Source organism: Rattus norvegicus, chromosome 17 (genome assembly GCF_021556685.1).
Source record: "Rattus norvegicus strain SHRSP/BbbUtx chromosome 17, alternate assembly SHRSP_T2T, whole genome shotgun sequence".
Taxonomy (NCBI): Eukaryota; Metazoa; Chordata; class Mammalia; order Rodentia; family Muridae; genus Rattus; species Rattus norvegicus.
Window position 1 is genome coordinate 78439085 of NC_141550.1, and position 27580 is coordinate 78466664.

Genomic DNA, 27580 nt, shown 5'->3' on the forward strand with positions numbered 1-27580 from the left:
TGTCCATGTAGGGTCTTTTGGTAGTGGTTTATTCCCTGTAAACTCTTATTGGTTGGCATTGTTGTTCTTATGGGGTTGCAAGCCTCTTTAGCTCCTTCAGTCCTTTCTCTAATTCCTCCAATGGATATCCCGTTTTTTCTCAGTTCACTGGTTTGCTGCAAGCATTTACTTCTGTATCCGACATGCTCTGGCTATGCCTCTCAGGAGACAGCTATATCAGGCTCCTGTCAGCATGCACTTCTTAGCTTCATCCATCTTATCTAGTTTTGGTGGCTGTATATATATATGGGCTGTATACCCATGTGGGGCAGGCTCTGAATGGCCATTCCTTCAGTCTCTGCTCCAAACTTTGCCCTTCCTATGAATATTTTTGTTCCCCCTTTTAAGAAGGACTGAAACATCCACACTTTGGTTTTCCTTCTTCTTGAGCTTCATGTGGTCTGTGGATTGTATATTCAAGCTTTGGGGCTAATATCCACGTATCAGTGAATACATACCATGTGTGTTTTTCTGTGATTGGGTTACCTCACTCAGGATGATATTTTCCAGTTCCATCCATTTGCCTATGAATTTCATGAAGTCATTGTTTTTGATAGCTGAGTAATATTCCATTGTGTAGATGTACCACATTTATTTTCTGTATCCATTCCTCTGTTGAAGGGCATCTGGGTTCTTTCCAGCTTCTGGCTATTATAAATAAGGCTGCTATGAGCATAGTGGAGCATGTGTCTTTGTTGTATGTTGGAGCAACTTTTGGGTATATGCCAGGAGAGGTATAGCTGGGTCCTCAGGTAGTGCAGTGTCCAAGTTTTTGAGGAACCTCCAGACTGATTTCCAGAATGGTTGTACCAGTCTGCAACCCCACCAACAATGGAGGAGTGTTCCTCTTTCTCCATATCCTCCCCAGCATCTGTTGTTACCTGAATTTTTGATCTTAGCCATTCTGACTGGTGTGAGGTAGTATCTCAGGGTTGATTGGCATTTCCCTGATAACTAAGGATGTTAAACATTTCTTTAGGTGCTTCTCACCCATTCGGCATTCCTCAGCTGTGAATTCTTTGTTTAGCTCTGTACCCCATTTTTCATAAGGTTATTTGGATCTCCGGAGTCAAACTTCTTGAGTTCTTTGTATATTTTGGATATTAGCCCTCTATCAGATGTAGGGTTGGTAAAGATCTTTCCCCAATCTGCTGGTTCCCATTTTGTCCTAACCACAGTGTCCTTTGCCTTACAGAAGCCACCGAGGCCATCATTAGGCAGCAACAGTACAATATATGGATATATCTAAACGTGATAGGACTGTAGAAGGAAGGAGAAGGGAGAAGACACTTTCCACTAGAATCTGAAGAGGATCTTCATTGAAAGTGAGAATGAGAGAGAGTGTGAGTGAGAGAAAGACAGAGAGAGACCGTGAGAGATGGGGAGTAGGAAAGAGGCTAGGGGAGCCCCTTCAGAGACCAGATTTAATCTCCAATTCAGAGGCCTTGAGAAGTTTCAGACCAGTCTCAGAACTAATAAGAACTCTGACCTTTATAGCCTTTTAGGAGTGGTAGGAAGTTTCACTTCCCATAATTTAGCTCAGCATATAAGATAGGGACCATGGAAGAACCAGGTAGCAGTTGAGACTGAAATTACAAAATGAGAGAATGCTATTATACCACAGCACAGACAACTTAATTCTGTCTCAGAGAGAGCTGCAGGGAGACGTGGCTATGGAATCATGGCTATAAGTTCACTTCTGGGTTGATATCAGATCAAAGATAGAATCTTTTTTCTTTAAATTTGTAAAGTTGGGACAACAAGATAACTCACTGTGTAAGACGCATACAGCCAAACCTGACAGCCTGAGTTATTGGATCTCCATGACTTATGTGGTAGAAAGTCAATTAAGTCCTGCAAATGGTCCCTTGTGCTGTTGCCTGAGCATATAATTAACTAATTAAATACATTTGTAAAGTGTTTGGGGGATGTTTTAGCTTTGTTTTTTTTGTTTCGGTTTTGGTTTTTGGGTTTTGGGACAGGGCCTCACTGTGTAACCTTGGCTGGCAATTTGTAAAGTGCTTATATATTACTTCTTCCCATGTTGATTATGCTGAGAAATGTTATGTTAATGTTAACTAGTGTCCTTATAAGTTGATGAAAGGCAATGAAGTAATGATCACAGAATGGTAGAGAGGAGCGGCTTGAAAGAGGCATCTGCTGGCCTGCATTGGAGGGATGTTAGCCTGGGTTCCTATCAGCTCTCACTAATTCAGAATACAGAGATGTCCCACAGCCATTATTTACTTCTCGGGTACATACTCATTCATATTGCTAAATGGGTTTGGTTTTCAAGACAAGGGTTCTCTATATAGCCGAGGCTATCCTGAAACCGTCTGTGTAGACCAGTCTAGCCTGGAACTAAGAGGTCTGCCTGCCTCTGCCACCTGAGTACTAGGATTAAAGGCGTGCACTGGCATGACTGTCTCATGTTACTTTTAAACTGATTAAATTAGCTAATGGGCTTACAAGCAAGGGTTGAGTGCACAGAATTGGCTGTATCACCTCATGGTAGATATGAGAGAAGAAGGTCCTGTCCCAGCTTTAAGAATCGTCCGGTCTATCTAGTTCCAAAATTTTAAGCTCACAGAGTACTTTATAAGTATAACATTCTAGAGCTACTCTAAGGAAATTCTACATAATGTAAGTTTATGCTTATGTTACTCTGATTAAGTACTTCACTTTGTTGAAGTTGCTGTGGTCCAAGTCCCAGTAGCACATTGCCCTCTGCCTGCTACTGCCCACCTTCATTTCTAACTAGTTGTAGCCCAGGGAGTTAGCGCAGAAGGTATGAACTGCTCTCCAATGCAGGTAAGCTAATGAGCGTGCCTGAGGATGAAGGCACTGTGTAAGCGCTCGGTGTTGTTACTGCTCCGTGTGCTTGTTTATCTCAAAGTGTGCGTCCTTTTAAGTAGATTATCTCTTCACCACAGTCTCCATTATATCTACGCAAAGCCTTCAAAGACATTTCTAAAACCTTTTCATTTCTCTCTGTAGGTTGTTGTTTCGTAACATTTTATACAAGAAAAGCTGCACTTGAGGCCCAGAATGCACTGCACAATATTAAAACTTTACCTGGGGTGAGTTGGTTTACTTTTGTACCAAAATTACTTTATTGCTTGAAAATGGTCCTTTCAACTAAAGGTTCTAGTTATGGGTTCTTAGTGCCAAAAATGGCTTTGGTCTTTTGAGAAGTACACGCTGGTCTTCTGTTCCCTACAGTAACCAGGCTAGCTGGCCAGCCCACAAAGAGGGGTTGGCATTAGCACTGATGGGAAGAACGCTCAAATAGCATGTCCCCTGGTTAGAAAATCAGAGTGGCCCTGCTGGGTACTACAGCTGCCAAAGAGTGTTGGGTGTTTAAGCTTAGAGAGGGGGGGGGAACCCCACAAACAAGTAAAGCAAATGAAAAGGCAAAGCTTCTACTCCCCAGGATCCCCTTTTCAGCTTTCATCCTTAGATTTTCATTTAAAGGACAAAATGCACTCTGTATAGACATAATCTTAAAGCTCCTAATGACTTCTAAACAGTCAGTGGCGGTTAACAAAGTCAGTGCTTTAATGCCAAGCGTGTGCCTTCGTGTTGGTGCAGAGCAGAGCACAGGAAGCGTGCAGGGCTGCTCTCACTCCCTCCCAGTAATAGCTGGTGCTCAGTACCGCAAATTAGAAATGAGCTCATGCTGCATGCGACATTCACCAAGCTTTATCAGAGTTGGGGACATTTTTATATATTGCACGATAGTACAAATTTCCCTTTGCTGTTTCCCCTGTATGTTTTCTCCATTTACCTAAATGTTGGTGGTGAGTTAATTTAATAGCATAATGATATGTGCTAGTTATAATAAAGGGCCTGTGGTCAACACTCCAGGTACCGTGGTATTGTTCAAATGTCTTTAGGTGAGAAGAGAACACAGTGCTCCTGATGTTTCAGGGCATCATTTCAATGTGTGCTTACTTGCTGCACTGTACACACATGGGCACATATAAGTACTTCAGCCTCTGGCCTCCCCAAAAGATAGAATGTGTGTAATTCTACTGTAGAAAACTTACAATGTCTGTAGTAGAAAGATACTCGGCAAAAGATCTTCAAAATATAAGCTGCTTTTTGAGGTAAACAGACTTCTGAGACAGGGTCTAATGTGCTTGCTGACCTCTAACTTGTGGATAAGTGCTGGGATTACTTAATGACCAAGAGTAATAAATTAATGAACACAGGTATCCAGCCAACCCACTTTGGCTTTTCTCTTTTTCACCTGAGCAAATCAAAGGATAAGAAGCAAGTGTGTAGTGACAGAGCGACCTTCTGTGAGACTTCTTCCCGGGACCTCCTAAGCCATTCTTAGTAGGATGGCTTTTGCTAAATCTTTCATCATGGACTTAAAAAGTGATAGTAATTAAGCTTCATTCTGCAGTAAGTGAAAATTTCCAATATCATTCTAGAAAGCTGCAGCCAAATACTTATTGCCTTGGACAAAAATAGAAGAAAATTAACTTTTTTCTGTCCAGACTCTAATACAAACTACTTTTGTTTTCCTGCTCATAGAAGTGAATGGTTTATAATAATGAGCACACAAATCCCTTTCTGATGCACTAAGAATTGTGTGTAGTCATGAGCCGCTCTTTACACACGGTGTAGTGCACTTAGATGGCGTGTAGTTTGGTCTGTTGGATCACGTGCCTGAGTAGAAGCTCAGTTCTCATTTGTCTTCCTGTGCAAAGGTGTTTTCAGAATCCTACACTTTGGTGACAATGCCAGCTGACCACAGGTTAATATTCTATTGCCCAGATTATGACAACAGAAAATATGAAGCTGATGGTATTTTTCCCATTTCCATGCCAGTAATATTTGCTAAGTATAATTTCCTAGAAGCCTGGGTGACTGAATGGGGATGAGTGGGAAGGACTGACAACTGTTCTCGGGGTGGGGCTTCTAAACTTGGCTTCTTACATGCAAACAGTCCTGTATGTTTTTCAGGTATAAAATTCTGAATATAAAATTCAGAATGAAGATTTTGGAAACTTGTAATTAAGGTCAATAATTTGGAAGTTGGGGAAGGGACAAGAGAAATGGCTCAGCAGTTAAGAACACTGGCTGCTTTTCCCAGAGGACTGGGGTTCGATTCCCAGCACCCACATGGTAGCTTTCCCAGGGGAGCTGATGCTGTTTCCTGGCCTCCTTTGTGAGAACCAAGCACATGCTGCACAAACATACGTGCAGGCAAAATGCCCAGACACATAAAAGGAAGATTTTTTTAAATTTTAAAATAAATAAACTGGGAGTTGGAAAACACAGTTGGTGGGATATTGTTCCCATCTCAGCCTCACAGGCTCAGTTGCTTGAAGCAGGTGAAACAAGCATTTGAGAAGACAGATGTGACCAGTGAGACTCAAAGACCTGCACAGTACATACACGTGCTACGTCTGCCGTTCACTTGTGCTCAGTGGGGAAAGTCTCACATCTGAACCTTGATGTGGAGTTGGTCTTACAAAAACCACCTTAACAGCTGCAGGGAAGACGTGAATGTAGTTGCCTTTCTGTTGTCTTCTTCGGTAGATGGGAAGAAACGGGACCAGACATAAAAGATTAATGCAGATTCTTGAAGAAAAGTTATTACAGGGTACCTTGCTGTTTGATTACAAGCCTTAGAATTAGTCACCATTTCCATAATTCTAAACCAATACACACCTGTTTTCCCACTGCGACGACGTGAAGGCAAGGCTTAATTTAGCAGGAACCCTGCTGTGCTAAATCTCTCATTAAATACCCAGTGAGTTCAGTAATTTAAAGTTGTAGCAGTACTGTTTAACTGGTTACCTTCATATTATAAAATTAATAAGAAATTAATGATGCACTTTGCCATATGCCTTCATTTTCTTTATGAATAAAGATAAAAGGGACAAAGGAAAGCACAGGATCCATTGATACTTTGAGTCTACTCTGGCTGTGATATTTGCATGTGGATAAAGTCTATCACTTACTGCCTTTTTCCTAAAGTGTCTGAAACTTTCAATTTATATCAAGATCAAATAACATTTTTCAAATAACAATCAAAGAACATTTTTGTGCAGTTCATGGTTTGTATCCTAAGGAATTTTTATTGTTCAATAGAACCTGACTAATGCTCAGGGTTTCCTTGTGGCCTCCTGCACCGTTATCTCGTCTTAAAGAAACAAAGAACCCGAATATTGGTGTAGGAGGGACAGCCACCCAAGGATGTCTGTTTGTCTGTGTCTGTCTAGACATTGGATGCGTATGCTCATCAACTGTATTTGATGCACCCTCCTTTTCATTAAGTAGGATGTGATTGAGGTGAAGAATTGGGGACTTGGGGTCCCGAGTAAGTAGTATGCTTATAGTCTGAAGGAGAATCTTGTAGCCCAGTGTGCACAGGCTAGCTCACCTAATGAGCCATTGCATTTCCTGCAGCAATATTTTATTGACTTGTGTATTCCTATGCCATTTGTGTTCTTAGAAAAACTGGTTGCCTCTGATCCAAGGGTGTAACACACTAGCTTTACAGAATGCCTCCTTTCAGGATAAGAAGATAATATATCCCAAACGCAGAGTTCTAGTCTCCCATGTGCTTTAGGTTCAATCCCCAGTTCCACACACAGAGACGATATATAATAATTTAAAACAAAAGACAGTGTCCCAAGGAAAGCAGGGGGGTGAGTATATAGAAAGGTTTGGAAGTAGGGATAGAAAGGGAGAGAGAGATTGTAACTAAATTACAATCTCAAAAATAAACAACAAAAAATATAATATCCTTTTTTTTCTCTAAGGCAAACACTAGTGCATCCCAAGCTGGTCCCAAATGTATCCTTGCCTCCCCACAGCTTGGTCTACAGGTGCATGTGCCTCTCTCACCTTCCAGACAGCTACAGCTAGCAAGCAGAACTGCATTATCAAGGAGCAGCAACGTCTGCCGTTGTGTATTCCAGAGAGGGTGTTCTTAGGATGCCAACCGGATTATATAGTTTTGTTTTCACTTCTAGTTTATTTAGTTCAATTAAAAACAACAGTTAAAACTGTGGTTCAGAAAAACTTCTAAGATTTTTCTCAGTGATCAGACGCTAAGGCCAGATATCCTCATGCAGGTGACAGCCCTGTGCCATGGGCCACTTTTCTCAGGGTCTTAACACACACTGTCTTTGTCAGGTAGACTATCTCAGTACAGCATTCTTGTTATAAATTAGTTTAATTAAGGATGTAACACCTGAGAACACAACTGTAAGAAAGCTTTTAAACTGTAACAGCAACGAGGAATCTGAAATCTAAGTGTCTTGTAGAATATTAATTGCAAATTTCTTTTGGATGTTTTTTATGAATATGCCTTATCCTTTCCTTTTTAGAATTGCTACAGGTTTTCTTAAATGCAGTTATATTAAGGAGCTGCTGCCTAAGAGGGCGTTTGTTTAATGAACTCATTTTAATGAGTACACACTGGGAGGTGTTTTATAGCACCATTTACAATGTGAGCAAGAACACACAGATTTGAGTGATACAAACAATCCCAATACAGTAGGGAGAGGCTGGAAACAAGATGGCCTCCTGTGACAGGTATGTCCACTCATGTGATGCAGATGGGCCCTTTCCCAACTGCCCTGCAGTAATAATTTACCCATGTGGGTAGGCACCTTCCTCCTAGGTAGAATTTGACTAAGCTATTGATAGAATTGTTTTCATGTCCTTAACAGTGGAATACTAGGGTTTAGTATTTTCTGCAGGAAAAACTGGACTCTCTCTGGGACCAAATTCAATTTGCCCATTGTAATGTATTTTGAGTCTCTCATTTTCTTTGAAGCACTTCTACTAGTTATTAATGTGTATTTAATAATGCCTTTGTTTTCAGAGCCATGATTCTAATTTTACCTTTCTCATCGTCATTATTTCTGTCATGAAATCTCTCAATTCTTTTATTTTTATAACATGGAATTACACACACACACACACCCAAATAAATCATACTATTTGAGTTAATGTCTAACTAGACTAACTTGAGTAAATTTCTTCTTATGTATCCTTTATTTAAATCTATGAAAAGAATAGCCAAAACATCTGCATAAGTCGGTTTGCATCTCCAAAGTTCTGTATCATGAATAATATAAAATATGCATTCATTCATTCATTCATTCATTCATTCAACAGATAGTATATTTAAATTGCTCTCCGAGTACTATTCTGGATTCTAGGGAATACCGAATCATACCATTGCCCTTCTAAACTGAGTAACTAAGAAGAAAATGATTGCACTGTGTTTATACTAAGTACATTTTCAGTAAGTAGCTATACGAAATTTAATTTACAAATAATAGGCTAATCTTATTTATTCCAGTATTTCCAAAGTAGTCAAATATTATAAATGTTCTAATACAAGATAAATATAGATTTATGTTAGTGCAAATATCTATATATTTATATATATTATGAATGGTAATCTGGCTTATTCAACATATACAAATCTGCATATTCATGTATAATGTTATACAGCTATAAAGAAATGAGTCTGATAAATGCATGGGATATAAAATGGAAAGTCCTACTCTCTTATTTTGCCAGCCAACTTATTCTTAATTGCTTCATTGTAGTCCCCTGTCTTAGGCTTCATCATTGTCTCCGCTCCTCGGCGCAGTAACAATTCTTACAGTTTACAGAGAGCCTTGGCTGATGCACCACACATTGTAAGAGAATTTTAAGAGCTGCTACTAAATGCTCATGATCCTTCCACCTCAACAGAGGACTTAGACATAAGTGGCATGTTGCCTGTGAAGTTCCTGGTATCTGGAAAGAGATGTACCGTACAGTTCATTGTTTCTACTTGGTAGCTTCTGCAGGCATGAACTCTTGTCGGCAGCCACCCAGCATAGAACTTTCTATGGGGTGTATAAACTAGAGTTGTTTGCTTGTTTGCCTTCTGTAGTTTTACCTTTGCAAAGTTTAACTAGAACTAAAATACTTGACTTCATAGGACTGCCCAGAAAAGCCCTGCCCTGGCTGTTGCTGTTATTTTGATATAATGCTTAGAAACACAAGCTAACTAAAAAGCGAGGTCTTTGGTAACGAAATCTTCTAAGGTGTGGCCTCACAGGAGTTCCCTAGATGCAAAAGTTCCTCTTGACCCTAGGAGCCACAGGTGAGATAAGAGGGCCCAAGTGTAGAGCCACCCCTAAATGGGAATCAGTCAGGTATACCATATGGCTCCCAGCTCATGGCTTTAGAGGAAAAAAAGTTAGAGGATAGAAAGAATCCTTAGCCCAGTTGTTACCAGTCTGTAGTCCCTGATAGATCTCAGAGACCTGGGATTTTTTTTTTTTTTTTACTCAGCATCATCCTTTATTCCACATATTCTCCACTCCAGCCAAGCAAACGTTCCAATGATATCTCAAATAAATAGCATCATTCACACTCTGGTGCTCTGCACATGGTCCTCTGCATTCAAGAACTCCCCCACTAGCAAACCTGGTAATTCATTAGACATTATCCAAACAGAGCATCTCTGAGAAGCCATGCCTAGTTCTCCCATACAGCAAAGGACCTGGGATTTTAACAAACACCATGGAGGCTGGAGCCATGTCTCTGTAGTTAAGAGCACTGGCTATGCTTCCTGAGGATAATAGTGTTCTATCCTCAGCATCTACAGGATGGTTCACAGCTGTCCCTAGCTCCGTCTGCAGGGGATCCAGTGCCTTCTTACTCTGTGGGCACCAGATGCTCATAAAGTACACACAGATATGCACATGGGCAAAACATTCATACATGTAATAAAATAAATGAATCAATAAATTTAAGGGGCATGGCAGAAATGCTCATTCCACCCAGTATAAAGTCTTGGATCCTACCTGAGCAACAGGGTATTGCCTATTTTGTGTGGCTCTGAGTAAATGTAATGAAAAACATGTACTTTTCACACAAGGCCTGTTCCACACAAGGAGATGTACAGGACAAGGTTAATTGAGAGTTCCTTAGTGACAAAAGTTGAAAATGCCAGCACAGGATAAAAATAGAGATTCAGCTACGCCACCGTAAAGACAGACAGACAGACAAATTCTCTACAATGTGTTTCTGTTTTATTTTGCAAATGTCATCTCAGTAGCCTGCCTAAGTAATGGGTTCTTGTGGCTTTATGAGAGACTTGTGTAAATGCCCTAGCACTGGTTCCTGACAAGCTTTTCCAAATTGCTCTTTGTTGTTGAAAAGTACTATGATTTCATTATGCTTTGTGACTGATAGGGAGAATGGTACACTGGCAAAATAAAGTAACAGATTGGAGATATCACCATTTGTCTACAATTACTCAAGAGTAAACTTGGAATGCTAAATTCACTTTTAAGACCTTAGATCCCAAAAGGTTGCTAAAACTTTAAAGGAAAATCAGAGAGGAAAGCATTTATGAATTTGATTAAAGGTTTTCACAGAACTGCAAAGAAAGAGACACTATGGACTTTCAGGGTCAAATGTAGGAATTTTGAAATAAAGCCAGCTAACTGTCCAAATTCTGCTGCTATATTGTGAGAGTTCCGTAGGAATCCGCTGACAGTGGCAGAACATTGACCCTTCAGTGGTGAGAAACTTAGGTTCACTGATGCAGGCTGGACAGTGCATAGCCTCAAACTTGAGGGTCCCAAAATAGAAGTATGGCATGGGTTAAGTGTGGGGAATGTTCTCTTGAGAACACCAGAGTTGTTTCTCATCTACCAGGAAGTAGAGATTGGAAGAGCCTGATATCAGAATCAAAAGAAAACTTAGAACCACACTGCCCAGCTAGGTCTGCTTAGTGCAGAAGAGGCCGGAGGTCAGGGTGAATGGCCCCCACTCCAGTGGATAGGGTACACACTTGAAGCCCAAGCTGCACATCTGTTACAAATGTGAGGGGGCTAGGCCCAGCCCCTGCATGCTCTTTGGTTGATGGTTTAGTCTCTGTGAGCCCCATGGGCCCAGATTAGTTGACTGTAGGTCTTCTTGTGGTCTTCTTACCCCTCTAGATCACTATGCCCCACTCTTCTACAAGACTCTCGAAGCTCCACCAATGCCTGTCAGTGAGTCTCTCTGTGTTTCCATCCACCACTGAATGAAACCCTCTTAGGAGACAGCCGTACTAGGAAACCCGTGTGCAGGCATAGCAGAGTATCAGTAATAGTGCCAGCACTTGGCTTTGTGATGGGATTGAGCTCCTGTTGGCCCAGTCATGTGTGCCCATTTCCTCAGTCTCCTCCATCTTTGTCTTCGTACGCCCTGTAGATAGGACAGACTTTGAGCTGAAGGTTGTGTGGGTGGGTTTATGTACCCCTCCTTCCACTGGAAGCCCTGCCTGGCCACAGGAGGTAGCCACTTCAGTCTCTGTATTTCCCGCTGGCTGGTAGGAATCTCAGCTAGGCTCAACCCCATAGACTCCTCATAGCCTCTGCCATCCCAGACTCCAGCTAGTCCCAGAGATGCCCCCCACCAGTTTCCATTCTCACTCCCAGCCCTCTCTTACCCTCCCTTCTTCCCACACCTAATTGCCATCCCTATACTCCTCTTGACCCTGTCTCCCATCCAGTTCCCTCTCTCCATCCACCTATGATGACTGTTTTGTCTCCCTTCTGAAAGATTCACACATCCTCCGTTAGGCCCTCCTTATTACCCAGCTTCTCTGAGTCTGGAATGTAGCCTGGATATTCTGCCCTTTAGAGCTGATGTTCAATTCTGAGGGAATACAAACCATACATGTCTTTCTGGGCCTGGGTCACCTCACACAGGATGACATTCTCAAGTTCCATCCATTTTCCTACAAATTTCATGATATCTTTGTTTATTCACTTTACATCCTAATCATTTCCCCCACCACCTCATGCTTCCCTTTCTCCTCTGAGAGACTAGAAGCTCGCCTGCGTATCCCCCCACCTTGGCACATTAAGTCTCTGTAGAGCTAGGCACTTCTCCCAGGAGGCCAGACAAGGCAGCCCAGTTAAGGGAACAGATTCCACAGACAGGCAACAGCTTTAGTATCACCCCAACTCCAGTTATTCGGAATGCACATGAAGAGCAACCTGCACGTCTGCTACATGTGTGTGCTGGGGAGGGGGCAGGAGGCACTAGGCCCAGGTTGTATCTGCTCTTTGGTTGGTTCAGTCTCTGTGAGCCCAAGGTCAGGTTTTCACTCTGATGGTCTTCCTGTGGAGTTCCTATCTGGGCCCTCAGTCCTTCCCCCAACTCCTCCATAAGAGTCCCCAAGCTCCATCCAATGTTTGCCTGTGGATCTCTGCACCTATCTGAGTCAGCTACTGGGTAGAGCCTATCAGACGACAGTCATGCTAGGCTCCTGTAGCTCTACAAACATAATAGAATATCGGCAGTAGTGTCAGGGTTGGTTGGTGCTTGCCCACAGATCAGGTCTCTAGCTGGACTGCTTATCGCTTGGTTATTCTCTGATCCATTCCCTGCCCCTGCATTTCTTGGAGTCAGGATAAATTTTGAGGCAAAAGTTTAGTGGATGGGTTAGCGTCCCTATCACCTCACTGATGTTCCTTCCTGGCTACAGGAGGTGGCCTCTTCAGGTTCCAGCTGAGACTGCTGTAAGTCTCAGCTAAGGACACCCCAATTAATTCTTGGGAGCCTCTCTTATCCCCACCTCTACCAGCTGCAGATCTCCATTCATTCTTATGGCCATTTGGCCAGCTTCTTGTGTCTCTTCCCCACACCTGATCCTAACCTCTCCCCATGCTATTCTTTTCCCACCCATTTTCCTCCCTTAGTCTACCTCCTTCTGAGTGAGATTCAAGCATCCTCGCTTGGACCTTTGTTCTTGTTTAGCTTCTTTGGTCTGTGGAGTGTAGCATGGGCATCCTATATTTCATGGCTAATATCTACTTATAAGTAAGTACATACCATGCATGTCCTTTGGGGTCTGGGTTACTCAGGAAGATATTGTCAAGTTCTATCCATTTGCCTACAGAGTTCATACTGTCTTTGTTTTTAATAACTGAATAATATTCCATTGTGTAGATGTACCCACAGTTTCTTTATCCATTCTTCATTTAAGGGATATCTACGTTGTTTTCCAGTTTTTGGCTATTATGAATAAAGCTGTTGTGAACATAGTTAAGCAAGTGTCCCTGTGATATATACTGGACCTACATGCCTCAAACTCAAGTCATCCACATTCTTTTTTTTTTTTCTTTTTTTCTGAGCTGAGGACTGAACCCAGGGCCTTGCGCTTACTAGGCAAGCGCTCTACCACTGAGCTAAATCCAGAACCCAGTCATCCACATTCTTAAAAGAAATATTACTAAAGCTTAAACCATATATCAAGCCCCACACATTAATAGTGGGAGACTTCAGTACACCACTCTCACCAATCGACAGGTCATCTAGACAGAAATTAAGCAGAGATAATGATATTAACTGATGTTATGAATCAAATGGGCCTAACGGATATCTACAAAAAACACAAAATAATATACCTTATTCTCAGCACCTCAGAGAACCTTCTCCAAAACTGACCATATAGTTGGTCACAAAGCAAGCCTCAACAGATACAAGAAGATTGAAAATAATGCCTTGAATCTTATCAGACCACCATGAGTTAAAGCCGGATTCAACAACAGAAATCCTACACACTGATGGAAACTGAACAACTCTATTCAATGATCATTGGATCAGGGAAGAAATAAAGAAAGAAATGAAAAACTTGCTAGAATTCAAGGGAAATAAAAGTTCTACATACACAAACCTACTGGACACAATGAAAGCAGTGCTAAGAGGAACATTCATAACACTAAGTGCCTTCATAAAAAAATTAGAGAGGTCTCATACTAGCAACCTAACAGCACACCTGAGAGCTCTAGAGGAAAAAAAATCAAAAAAAAGCAAACACACTCAAGAGGAGTAGATGGCAGAAAATGATCAAACTCAGGCCTAAAATCAATCAGTTAGAAACAAAGAGAACAATGTAAAAAAAAATTAACAAAACTAAGAGCTGGTTCAGAGAAATCAACAAGATAGACAAACCCTTAACCAAACTAACTAAAAGGCAGAGAAACAGTACCCAAATTAACAAAATCAGAAGTGAAAAAGGAGATATAACAACATACACTGAGGAAATTAAAAGAATTTCCTGGTTTTGATAACATGAAAATCAGAGAGGGGGGGGGGGGGAGAATGAATGAATGAATGAATGAATGAATGAATGAATGAATATGAGAATGAGAACGAATCCGGTTTGAATTACCCAACAGGTAACTGAGTTTACAAGTAGTCAGATTCAAAGCCACGAGTCTGGATTATGAAATCAGTGAAGGGCTTTCTACTGTCTTCTGGCATGACAGGCCCCCTTCCTGCCAGCAGAACCTGCCCAGATCCTAGGAGTTCCTTCTGAGGACTCTTCAGGCTTATCCTGCTGCAGAGTGCAGGGCAGTGTGCTGAGCTTCAGTGGAGTCAGGACAGCTACGCAGGTTCCAGCTGTGCAGGACAGCACCAGAGGTTGGGACCATGAGGTCATACCGACATCTCCACATGTGCTCACACCATGGGCTGATTCTGCTACAGCATATGTACTCAGTTCTGCCCCAGACATGAGAGCATACAAAACACTGTAGGCAAAGTAAGAAGTTTTCTAAAAACTCAAATATGAGGCTGCTATCTTACGGTTCCCAAAGAAGACTATGGATATTGAAGAAATATCCTAAGAGGAATAGCTTTATGTCACTGACGTAAAAATGAGAAAACAACTCCAAATATCAGCTTATCCACCATCATCACACTCTGCTGCACTAGACACATGTAGAGGAATTCTGAGAGCAGCCGGCTTTACCCTGTGGTGTCATTGATGAGGAAGCTGGGTTGGTTCAGTGAGGCCTTCATAACCATGTCAGAAGCTACTGCAGCTCCACTGCCCATGCCAGGAAGGGATGTGCTCCAGCACAGGCGAGGGCTCTGAGAAGCAGATCCAGGCTGCAGATTCCTTAGACAGTGTAATGAGACTAATCACAGCCCTCATCCAGCCAAAGAAACCCCATGACTGCTACACTGGGGCCCTGGCAATCAGTCTGCAGAAGTACTCGTGTCTGCCCTCCCTGTTCCCATGCTGCTGCCTGTTCTCTCTTGTCCCACGGGACTGTTCTCTTTCATCGAAGGAGACTTAGAATGAAGAGGTAGATTAATCTTTCTGTTGACTGAGGTCTCTTGTATTTATATAAATTTAAAGGAGCATTCATGCTTAGGAGAAGAATAATTTTGCCACCACTTTAGGCCCACAGTTTCTATGTCACTGTTCTACATCAGGGATAGGAGGTGCAGAGTGACAGGTAATCAGGACATAACCATCATAACTACAGTTCCACATGATTCACCACCCTGCTCTGTCCTCCATGGGCACTGCACACATTTAGTATGTAGATGGATGTGCATGTAGAACACCAATACATATAAAATAAAAGTGAAGCTTAAAAAACAAAAGGACTTATAAGTAATAGTGTTTGTTTTTACTCTTATTTACCTACCAACCTACAAACCTATATCTGATAACATATAAATAATAGAATACTGATGATTTATTTTCTGTTTCTGGTTGCCTTTTCAGCCAGAAGTCTTTTACGATTAAGAGCTAAAGTGATTATACCTAATAAATAATTTCAAATTACAAAATCATTGAATGACCTTGTCCAGCTAGATGCAAGTAAAAAGTAGACTTATCCATGACAGATAGGCTTATTACCCCCAATTTATACCTGAAACCGTAAGGTACTAAACCCTATTTACAGCTCTTTCTCGCAAACACACTGTGAAGTGCACAGAGTACAGCATTGGTGTGTCAGACAGAGGGGTAGTTCACATTCAGGGAAGAGCTGAGCACCATTTCAGCACGAAGCTCAGGATGGCATGGTACTTAAAACTTGTAACTTACTTCTGGAAATTTCCCATTTAATGTTTCAGGACTGTATTTGACAATGGAAAGCAAAACCTCAGACTAATGCTTACTATATAACCTAGAAAGCACCTGTCACTTCATTGAGGTTTAGCTCCTCCTGTCTTTCTAATTCATTGCCAGGATCTGACTTAGGAACTATATCTGTAAGCTGTCATATAAGTAGGTACATAAACTCTTGCCTGCATAGAAGGTAACCATAACCACAGCTCCTCAAAAAAGTCCTCACAAGTACCACTGAATCGCTTGCTCAGGAGTCTGCCATAAAGTGTCTTAAGTCATTTCTGAGTCACAGTTGTCCAAATGTAAAACCTTCCTAGATCGTTAGCCAAAATTAAGTACCAGTGCAGAAAATAAAAGTCAACATCTCAGCAAATCCCATTGCTAACTCAAATAGGTTTCTTATTCAGATAGTTTCTTATGTGGGTCAGCAGAGGAATGGAAGACCTGGAGTAAAGGAAGCAGCTAGACCTAAGGACAGCCGCACTCTGTAGGAGCTTCTGTTAGCCAGCCTCGTACATTATAGATGAGGGACCTGACACTCAGGAAGGTCAGCTGACAGTGTGCTAAATATAGCCATCAGGCGTTGGTGGAGAAAGGACAACAAATCATGTCATGTCCTGACCGTCTTCCTATAAAATTATGCCTAACACAGTATTTTAAAGAATCAGAAGTTCAGAGTCCAAATTGCCAGTATTCTTGGGTTTTTCCCCTCCTGCATAGGAGGTTGTTGGTGTTTTGTTTCTTCATTTTTATTTCTGAGAAAACCCTAAAGTGATAATAATCATCTTTCTGGCCATTAATCTAAAATGATCATGAAGCAGACGAGTTTAAAACAAATGAAAGAGGAAACTGAAAGCAACCCATAATGTTCAAGTCTATTTGTAACTAGACATGTTTTCTAGGGCAGTGGTTCCCAATTTCATCTGTAAGGTAAGACTTTGGGACTCTTGGAAAGGTTTGAATTTACATATGCCAAAGCCGTACCCATGGGTAGAATAAATAAGAATCTTTCTTGGTGGGAGCCTAGCATCCATATTTTTAAAGCTTCCCAACAGGTCTGGTGTTAGGTAAGTTTCAGAACTGCTAGTTCAAGAAGTAGACAGCATCAGATCCCAGGACTGGGCACTGATGAACAAACACAGAGTTGACTTTTTCTGTAACTGGGGTTTGAAGGCAGAAGCCCTGGCCCTGGCAAGCCCAATGATCTATGCTGAGCCAACCGTAGCAGTTAAAGAAAGGAATGGTATTAATGGTAAGAAGCAGACAATGGAGACTTAATCAGAATTCACTGGGAAGAGAAACTGGAAAAGGCTCCAGTGACCCCAGCCTCATCTTCACATACTGCCATTGGCTTTGAGTTTAAATAGAGAGCTGTGGCAGAGGGTTAGAGAAATACAGAATTAGACTGTCTCGGCCCCTCTCAGCTCTGGCTCTGTACAGTGGTCCAACTGGTCCTTATTACTTGAAGGGACAAGTTGTTCTCAGATGATTACTCATGCTTACGGTGCAGCTCTGCCATGGTGAGTAATTGTCTCATAGGGATTGTCCTGTGACAGCCTGCTGTTCCTGAGTCCATGCGGACTGCCTGCAGGGCACGTACACTCACAGGAAGAAGACTCAGTTACTCTTACCTTGTGACTTTAGCTTTGAAGAAGAATGAGGTCAGTTGGATGCTGTAGTTTTTAAATCTATGTACCCTGACAGGTTAACAGGTATATTAGTTACCTCCTTGTTGTGACCAAATTCTTAACAAAAGCAATTTGAGGGAGGACAGGTTTATTTGGGCTCACAGTTCAAGAATACAGTCCACTGTGGCAGCAAGAGTATGAGGCAGCTGGTCACTCTGCATCCACATCCAGAACAGGGAGAGGAGAGTGCTGGTGCTCAATTCACTGTCTCCTGAGTGCAGAATTTCACTCTGTGCGTGGTACCTTCAGCACTTAGTGTGGACCTTCCCACCACAAACCCGGCTGAGCAGACTTTCCTAGTTGTTTGGTTTCTCGGTGACTTTAGGTCCTGTCAGTTTGACAAGGGTGACTACTATAGCATGCACAGATTCATGTAAAGGTAAGCAGATGCTCACAAAGGAGATGTAAACACAGAGACGCTATGACTTCATCCCACTTTTAGTGAGTGTCACTAGTACTCTATTCCTGGGTCTCTCTCATAGAAAACATGAGGCAAGTCTGAAATACATAAAGGTGTACCTTTTGTGATTGCTGAATTCTGTACATCTTCGTCTGACAACTAATAAGAAGCAAAATCTGCTCTGGCACAAAAGACTCCTTCTGCTGACTTTCCCCCCAGATGCTTAACAAGAACTTAAGGTAACCCAACACCTAGAAAAGGAAGTAAATAGGTATACAAGGGAGACTTGTGCTTCCTAGGAACTTTTTTCTGTGTAGGTATTTTCTCCTTCCATTGGTATTTTGAATCTGCTGGAAAAATCTTTGAATGGGACTACATGGAGTTAATATATCCAAGACTATATGGAAATTAATGGAACTGGTGCTATTTCAAGCAGTTTTTCTTTGTTTTATTCCTGGCCAGAATAAACTAATCCTAAGGCATGAAGAACAATTTTCTACCTACAGTGAGTTAATCAGGAGTACTTAGCAACCCATTTCTACTGTATAGAAGCCATAAGAATGTAAGAGTTCTGTCTGCTTCATCATTCATGAATTTGAAATTACTTGCTAGGAAAGCAAATTATATATTATTCTGTTTTCCATGATAGCTACAGCTTAAGAGACTTTTGCTGAGGAAAAAAATGTATCAATCACATGAATGCTGGCGTAAACTAGTACTGCACGATAAGGCATGCTGTGTACACACTCACCTCTCTACAGTTTAGAAGAGTTTATAAGAACGTCATCTGCTCTGAACAGGTGTAAGATTTCTTCTTGAGTAAGTTTTTGCGCTCTGGTCTTATTTTCTTATAGATCAGGAAGGTTTTTTTGTTTGTTTTGTTTTATTTTACAATATGTGGTTATTGTGAGTCCTTGTAGTCCAATAGACATCCTTACTGCAGTCTGTTAGTACATTTGTGTGCTACATATAAGACTGAGACTTGTCATTTGTTTACATTAATAGCTGTGCTTATCAGCCCAGTATCAAAGAGTGAGCTTCAGTCAGTTGACCAAATATAAAGCAGATCATGGCTAAGGATATCCATGTAGAAAAGGAAGCAAATTAGAGATAATACATACCCACGAGGAAAGCAATCTCAAGGACTAAACACCAGCCAGGTGGGGTGTTAGGAATGCTAGACCTCCACAGAAAATGACACTCAGAAAGGGGTAAGTGGGGTGGAAAGGAAAAACCAAGCTTCCCTCAAAGCAAAAGATGCATACATTTTATTTTTCTCATCACAGTCAAATGACTAACTCGAGGTAGAAATCCTGTCAACTGAGCCTGTAAATACGCTTATCCACATATTCTTCTGCTCACTTTAGTATCTGATTGAGGCTGCACAGTAGATTGGGAATGGCAGCTTTTCGGGTGTATTTGTGAAGATTTAAATTCTTTCTGCTTTCTCATCAGTGCCTATGCCTCTTAAGTCAGAGGAGTTAAATCTCCCCAACCCTTAGTTTTGGGAAAAAACATCTGATGTCAGTAGCTTACACAGAAGTAAAATCACATGGTCACAATCAGCATCTCAGCTCACTAGTAAAATTGTCTGGACTGTGAGCCCACTTACTACTCTTGCTGCTTGGGAAGGAAGACCATGACAGAGTTCAAGAAGCTCTCACCTTTCTGGGAGTCTTTGGTGGCACCACTCACATGGCCCTGATGACTGGGAGGATTGCACTGATTTTAAGCACATGTCTGTGTTATTATTTCACATAGCTGGCTTTAGAGGGATAAACTCATTCTCAGGTGTGAGAGGGGGATGAGAGAACATGTTGGGTCCTCAGCTGGACTCCACTGAGAGGCAACTCTGTCAAAGGGAAGTCCCGAGGGTCTTAACTCCAGAAATAGCAGCCTGTAGTCTCATACAATCATCTTCTTCCTCTCCTGGATGCACTCCTTGAATAGATGGCAATGCACCATTGAATGAGGAAAGCTGGGATGGAACTTACCAGTGCCCTAGAATTGTACATTACCCTGGGCATGCTCACAGTAGTGTGCAAGCACTGATATGTACATCCTATAGCAGAATATGCAAGAAAGTCAGATGACTGTTGGGTCTGAAAGGTTAAAAAGCCCTCTTCTGCATTCTTCGGCTTCCAGAACATTCCTGGCCACATACTGTGTTGCATCTATACACTGTACACCAGCACTCCCAAACTCTTAACCATGGAAGAGTAAGTGTCAAAGCATTTTGTTGCAGTCTACTGAACTAAATGCTCTAATTCACCAACTAGACCATACTCTTCTCTGCTAGCATTTCAGTACTTCCCATGCTGAGGTTCAAATACCTTGTGGAGAAAAAAGCATTGTCAGTGCCTCACACCATAGAGAGTAACCCATGAACCTTCAAGAGTAGCTTTTGGTCATAGACATTCTCTCGGTAAATAAATAAATCATGTAGATGGATGGACGGACTGCCTGACATGAAACCCCAAGTGTCCTTCATGAGCTGGTGAGGCAAGAGTGAGAGGCAGGAAGGTGGTCTCAAGTCTGACCTCTCCCACTGCAGAGGATGGACGGCTATTCTACAGGATAGAAGCACACAGTGAGACCTGAGCATATCCAGAGTTACAAGTTTTTATTCTAATCTTTTAGTGAGCGAAGTAAAATTGAAACTATAGAGTGCGTTATAGCTTACCACACTTTTATTTGTATCATGTATTTGTATCATGTTCTCAAAGTCAATGCATAGACTTTTCTGATGTGATATTTGCTTCAAACCTGGGTTTACTAACAAAGCTTAAAGGTGTCGAGAGATTTTATTATAAATTTTTGTAATTGGCAAAGCCTGTGTGGTCAAACCTAGACCTTATAATTCTGATTATGTGACCAAACATCCCAAGCCTCAACTAAATGCCCCATGTGTAGGCGCATAAGAAATTAGGAAAGTAGATTTCTTTTACAGGTAAGTGCTGTCCCTCTGTCCTTTCTACGTTTGCTTTTGCCATTTAAGTCTTAGTTACATGCTATGTATTTGAAAGCTTAATCTTTGAATATAATGTTTAGAAAGCTGAGCTTAAATTCAGAGCATGTCCTGTATTAGAGTAGAAGGTAGAAATCAAAATGAGACAGTTAAATGAAATTCAGACTCATAAAGAATTTGCAGCAGTAGAAAGAAGATCTTCATTTGGAAAGTTTCAACCAAAACTAGTACTACAGAAAGAGGAGAGACGGTAAATACAGCTTCTAGCACAGAAACACATGTCCTGCTCATGCATTTAGTAGATTTGCATTTTAACCATGGGCTACAGGAAATTGTCCATGAAGCATTTTTTTTCTCAATTTGTTGTCCCCTTTTATTAGAATTTATTTTGGCCAGGTGTATGTGAGAGGGGGTAGGGAAGAAGAGAAGACACACAGCAAAAGAATATGAATCATTGTGTATCAAAAAATTTAGAAAGAAAATTTTCTTTGGTTAATTGCTTTTATTCAGTTAGTAGGAATCCCAAAATGTATAAAGGCAGTTAAATAAATAAATGGTAAGATAATGTTGACTAAGGTATGGAATTAACTTGTCTATTGTAAATTAATCAAATCATGTACTTTTTTAATGAGAAGTTACAATTTGCAGTAAGGTACATATATTAGATATTAATTAACATGGCATAAATTTTAGGATTCAAAAACTAAAATATGAAAGGACCATTGGAATATAGAATTTGGTGTGGTTTTCCATTGTGTTGATAAAATATTTGTATCCTGTCAGGTTCAAGATAAAATACAATTGGCTTAAATTTTGCAATTTAGTTTTGAGACAGGTTTTAACAATTTGCTTGTAAATTATAGCAATTCTGTGGTGAGTTCAGATTGTCCCAATTCTGAAAGGAAGCTATAAATTACTAGATAAACATCAATAATAATAAGACATTGAAATTATTTAAAGTAGATGAAGGAAACTTTGTGTTGGGTGCAAAATACTAACCAGTGAGTGATGACGGACTGAGAGTGCAGAGTCAGGTTAGAAAGACTGTTGGATTTTATTTGAGTAAATCTAGTAAGTCTGGGGCTGGAGAGATGACACAGTGGTTAAGAGCACTTGCTGCTCTTGCAGAAAACCCAGGTTTGGTTCCTAATACCCACATTGCAACTCACAATTATCTATAGCTCCAGTTCCAGGGAATCGATGCCCTCTTTTGTCTGTGAGGTCACCAGGCATGGGTGTTGTATGCATACATAAATACAGGCACGTACTCACTGATACACAGAGAAGTAAATAAACCAGTTTATAAAAGTGCCGTGGGTTTGCATTATCACTATATGTCAGAGAAGCCCAGCATGCTGAGCACACACACCTTTCATTCCAGCACTTGGGAGGCTGCTCTATAGAGTGATTTCCAGCAGTCGAAACTACACAGAGAAACTTAGAAAGAAAGAAAGAAAGAAAGAAAGGAAGGAAGGAAGGAAGGAAGGAAGGAAGGAAGGAAGGAAGAAAGAAAGAAAGAGGAAACAGATTATCCATCTTAAATAGCACTATTTCTAAAAAGGTTTTATTTATTTGTGGCCTAAGCTTCCTATTTTAAAACTATTCATTTTTCTTCTAATTTTAGGAATAAATAAAGCAAAGTGGAAGCTTGTGTTTTTATTTAGTATGAAAACAGAATCTAATCACAGCTAATGAGTATAATAAATGCTAGTCTGTAGCTCTCTTGTTTGGTATGTGTTTTATACGCAGAAGGTAGCATGGGCTGAATAACTAGGATGCCAAGTTACAGATAGGGTTGGAAATGTTATTTGACAGCCAATTAGAGTAATCTGTCAGAAATGATGGCTTAATCACCATAACAGACTCCAAATTCCCTCATAGAATTCTACCCAGAGTAATCTAATTTTCTTGCCATATTTTATTTTATATTTTGCCAGGACTAAATAGTCATATTGCTGGTTTATCCCCTTCACTGCACTGCATTATTCCAGAAGAAATATAAATAGGTCACGTCATTGTGACTTGAAAAGGCAGAGTTGGAGCCTACTAAGCCAAAAGCAGATACAGAACCCTGAGTTCTCTGTTTTCTCTCACTGTATTATTATTATTGTGTATCAAAAGGCTGGGAGTTGAACACTGCTTCCCAAGGACCAGGAAAGGCCATTCTTTAGAGCATTCTTTTAGCTTCCAAATGGACCCTTACAAAACTCCTCAGGGCAAGTTCTATATAAAAATGATCATAATAACTTTATTGGACACTTTACATAGTTCAATGACTCTGAGAAAGAAATAATTTTTTTCACTGAGTTTTTCTCCAGTTGTGATTTACCATGGGAAGAAAATTATATGTCATAGTTCTTGCTGCTATCCCATTCCAATGTCCTATTTTTCCTGGCTTAGAACACATATATAAAAGTATGCAGCAAACAGTGACTGAGCAGTCTCCATGTGCCCACTGTGCAACTCGGTCATAATACTCCAAAAGAAAAATGCTGAATGGCCATGTGGCCAAGTGTGGGTGAGTCTGCATGCTGCTTCACCCATGGAACTGTGTCTTCAGAAGGGAGGGTTGGAATAGCTGTGACAACAAATAACCTTTAATGTTTATTTCAGTGAGCCTCTAATGTGTGCCAGCTTAACTGCTCTATGAACAGCTACTGTGATCACTACATCAGCTACGTCTGATGGTGACTTTCTAAAGCCTAGTTCAGGTTTACAAAGGCATTTTTCAAATCCTGTGTGAGAGGTGATCATCACCTCATCAGTTGTTGATGGACAGGATTAAACAAGTTGCACATGGTTCTCATCTGTGTAAGAACTCATCCAAGCTGTGTTCTCACCGTCCCCTGGCTTCCCTTAGTGATAGGTGAGAACTCATGTTCTTCCTTGTAGAAGTCACCACTGGACTGAGCACAGAGGTTAGGAGAGATCAGTCTAGGCTCCTCTACAATGGGCTTTCCAAACAGTGGTCAGTGATTGCTAGTGCTGTGGCCCAGCCTTGTACCTGTCACTGAGGCATAATGCTTGGATTCTGTAGAGGCAGTGATGGCTGTTGCCAGAGCTAGTGCAGTGTTCTTTTACCCTCACATCTTCAATAATGGCTTTGTTCTAAAGTCCTATACTCATTTTCATTTTCCTCCCCCACAGCTGGCTTCTTCTGTGATGAACCTAAAACACTCTTGGGGGTGGACCATATCTGTTCCAATCAGGGGATTGACATTCTGGGCACCAGGAGAGGATAGATCAGTTCTAGGCTTCTGTGTGTATATGAAGGGAGAGGAAGATGAGCCCTTGTATTTACCCACTAAGAGGAGGGGTCAAAGTGGGGAGGTTTCATGCAGGAATCCTGTGTGCTGCAGCACCCGTCAGGGGGAATCCAAAAGTCAGCATCACCCAGAGCAGGCTGTACTTTGTGGATGGTGCAGTCGTGCCTTTAGGGTAGAGAGGGTGGGGATGTATAAGTGTATAAATGTGTTCTCACTGGAAGTTCAGCAGCTCCACATGAGCAAGGGTTGGTGTGTTGGAGTACGGTCTAGTGCTCTGGGTTGTTCTGCTGTGACTGTATATGTGACACCAAAAGTTGGTGTAAATGAAATTAAGTAGCCCTCACATAAAGACCACACTTAGAACTACCTAAACCCCAGTGAAGAAAGGGGAGAGAGCTATTAAAATTTCCCTTTTGATTATGTTTCATTTGATTCAAAACAGGTAAGGCTAAATAGAGACTGAGAAACTAGCCAGCAACTTGATGTGTAACTGTAGGCCAAGTGTTGTTATTCATGATGAATGAAAAGGAGATTCCTACCAGTCAAAAAAATCTGCACTAATACAAGTCCAGAAAACTTTCTTCATAGAAATACTAACCTAAAGTGTGTTGGATGTTAAGTCAGCTGCACTCCTGTGAGCAGTGTCTGTGTAAGGGTGTCAGGTCCCCTGCACTCCTGTGAGCAGTGTCTGTGTAAGGGTGTCAGGTCCCCTGCACTCCTGTGAGTAGTGTCTGTGTAAAGCTGGCATCTGTCATTTTTCTCATGAAAACACGCTCTCCACAGAGAGTAGGAGTATGTGGGGTTTTGGGGTTGCTACCAGGACAGCGGAGTTAAATGCAGTGTGGACTTACTACATCACAGCTCAGAAAAACTACTCTCTACATGCCAGAGGCTGTGCTTATAAACCTTTCCACATTCATCAAAAATTCAGTGAAAGTATAGACAGATCACTGAATGAATATTTTTCACAGACTTGGCCAGTTCTATAGGATTGTGAAGACAAACACCCCCCCCCCAATAAAAACAATCTTAACAATCCTGTGCACTCACCTGTCACCCAGAACTGTATGTGGTTCAGACTGTGGAATTCCCTTACAACTGCTGAGACATTAGACACGGAAATGGAGACTCCCAAGTGCTCTGAGCCTTTTCTGCTCCGTTACCATTAGTTGGAACTTCCAGGGACAGCGCACTACATGGAAGTCTGTCCTTGGGCCACTCTAGCCTAGGCAGCAGACAGGGTTCCCCGGTCATGTTGGAAGGTGGGAGGAAGCAGCTGTGCTGACACCACGGGTGCTAAGGACATGACTTCTAGATGCCAGTCCTGGTGAGAGGACAGTTTCAGTTCATGGTTGAATGGTTAAATCTCGCTTCTTTGAGCCGTGGTCATGAACACAGCCCTCCTCTCCTGGTCTCCTATGCTTCGGTGCTTTCTTTACAGTCAGTGCTCTGCCTTCTTTAGGAGCTCCTGCTGCCTGGTCCAAGTCTACAACAGCCATTCTAGAAGAACATGCTTCGGTGAGAATGTCACAGCACCATCTCTACCAATAGTGCCTCCTGGTCTCACTCGCTTTGTGCCTTTGAATATGTGTTCTCTTCTTTGAGATGTCATCCCCTCCAGCTTCGTAGAGTACTAGGAAACAATGCACTGGCCTCACACTTGCTGCTTAAGTGCTCTACCACTAACCTGGACGGAGTTACTCAGGTTGGGTCTGTAACCAGTCTGTAGCCCAGGCAGACTTTAAACTCACAGTCCTTGTACCACAGGCTCAGCAAGAACGTATTCAAGAAGCAACATCTTTTGACACCATATTCAGTTCATCCTTCCTTAGTCTGTATTGGGCATTTCTGAGTTCCTGTATTCTCTTAGCTCAGCACACACCGTACTGCAGGAAACTGTTGATGGATCTGTCTCAGTGTCCTCTACATGGTCCGTGATGACACACTCTTTCATTCCCTTCACCTAACAGCATGGATGAAAATGGGCCATTCTTAGTACAGTACTAATTGAATACCTTTCTCAAACATTGCACTGCTTTACACACATTATCCAAATTATCTTCAGAACACGTGAAGTTCCTGCAGTGGACCACACACTCAGGAGTTCATCACAGCTTATCAACCCAGGTTTCTGTGAACTAGATTTTTCCCTTGGGCTCAATAAGGAAAAAAAAACAGAGTTCAAGCCTGTAGTGGCAGCAGCTGCTTTGCTATGGCTGCCATTGCTTCTAGATGTTCTTAGGTCAGATACTGAGCAGCTACAGGAAGATGCAGAATGAAGAATTACTGAAATACTAGTCATAAGCCACAGAGACCCAAGTGTCGTGGGAGTTTAGAGGAGAAGAGAATGTTGTCACCTAAGGGTGTGGTGGGGCACCTCTGTGTAAGCGCTGGCCAGCTCTAGTGAGCGAAGCCTGGAGTTCTTAATTAAAAGCCCATATGTCCAAGTCCCATGTTAGACATTTTGTGGAGAGGCATTGTGGTCTGGAAGAGTCATCACTGGATTAAAAATGGGGAGATTAGACTTCTGATCCCAGCTCTGTCATTAACCAGCTGTGTGTCTTTAGTGAAGACTCTTGTTCCCTTCATAACTACAACTGAGAGCAGCTTTAGAGTAGAAAAATGCTGCCCTGTAGCTCCCAGATCTCTCCTCTAGTGTGCTGTGTACATCACAGATAAGGCTCGATGGCCTGATGCTCACAGTACCTGCTCCGCTCCCTTTTATAAAGCGTGTGTATCGTCAGCACGGTGGACAGTAGGCTTCCTGAGGACAGGAGCTACATTCATTCCATCTTTACATCCCCCTCCAACATGGATATACATACAACATGGATGTACTTACCTCCATCTCTTGTGTCTTTAAACCGTGACTCTCATATGACTATAACTATCGTCGTTATCTTGAAAGGGAACGGTGTCATTTCCATTGTTTGCATCTATCAAGATGTGTGTATTTGTCCCTTTGCAACTCCAAGAAGCATTGGTCTTCATTTGTCACATGCATTACTGTCTTGACCGTCACTAACTTCTGTTTCCTATAAGTTGGCACCACTACCCACAGATACTGCCTTGAATAAACCTCCCTAGATAAAGATTTCTTTTACTGTATATGTATGAATGTTTTACCTGCATGTATGCATATGTACCATGTGTATGTAGTACCCCCAAAGGACAGAAGAGTTCTCCTAAACTAGAGTTACAGCAGTTGTGAGCCACCATGAAGATGCTGTGAGCTGAATCCAGGTCTTCTACAAGAACAACCAGTGCTCTTAGCCACTGAGACATCTCTTCAGCCCAACTTTCTTATTCTTG

The 27580-nt window shown here is 41.6% G+C and overlaps 1 protein-coding gene across 2 annotated transcripts in view; it reads left to right on the top strand.

Annotated features, from left to right (window-relative positions):
• Celf2 (CUGBP, Elav-like family member 2) overlaps nt 1–27580 on the top strand; it is a gene marked incomplete at its 5' end in the record, with an annotated part of 179116 nt that overhangs the window by 70690 nt on the left and 80846 nt on the right. For both annotated transcript variants that reach the window (NM_017197.4, NM_001083586.3), the window contains 1 exon segment: nt 3037–3119. In NM_017197.4, the coding sequence (NP_058893.2) occupies nt 3037–3119 (83 nt within the window).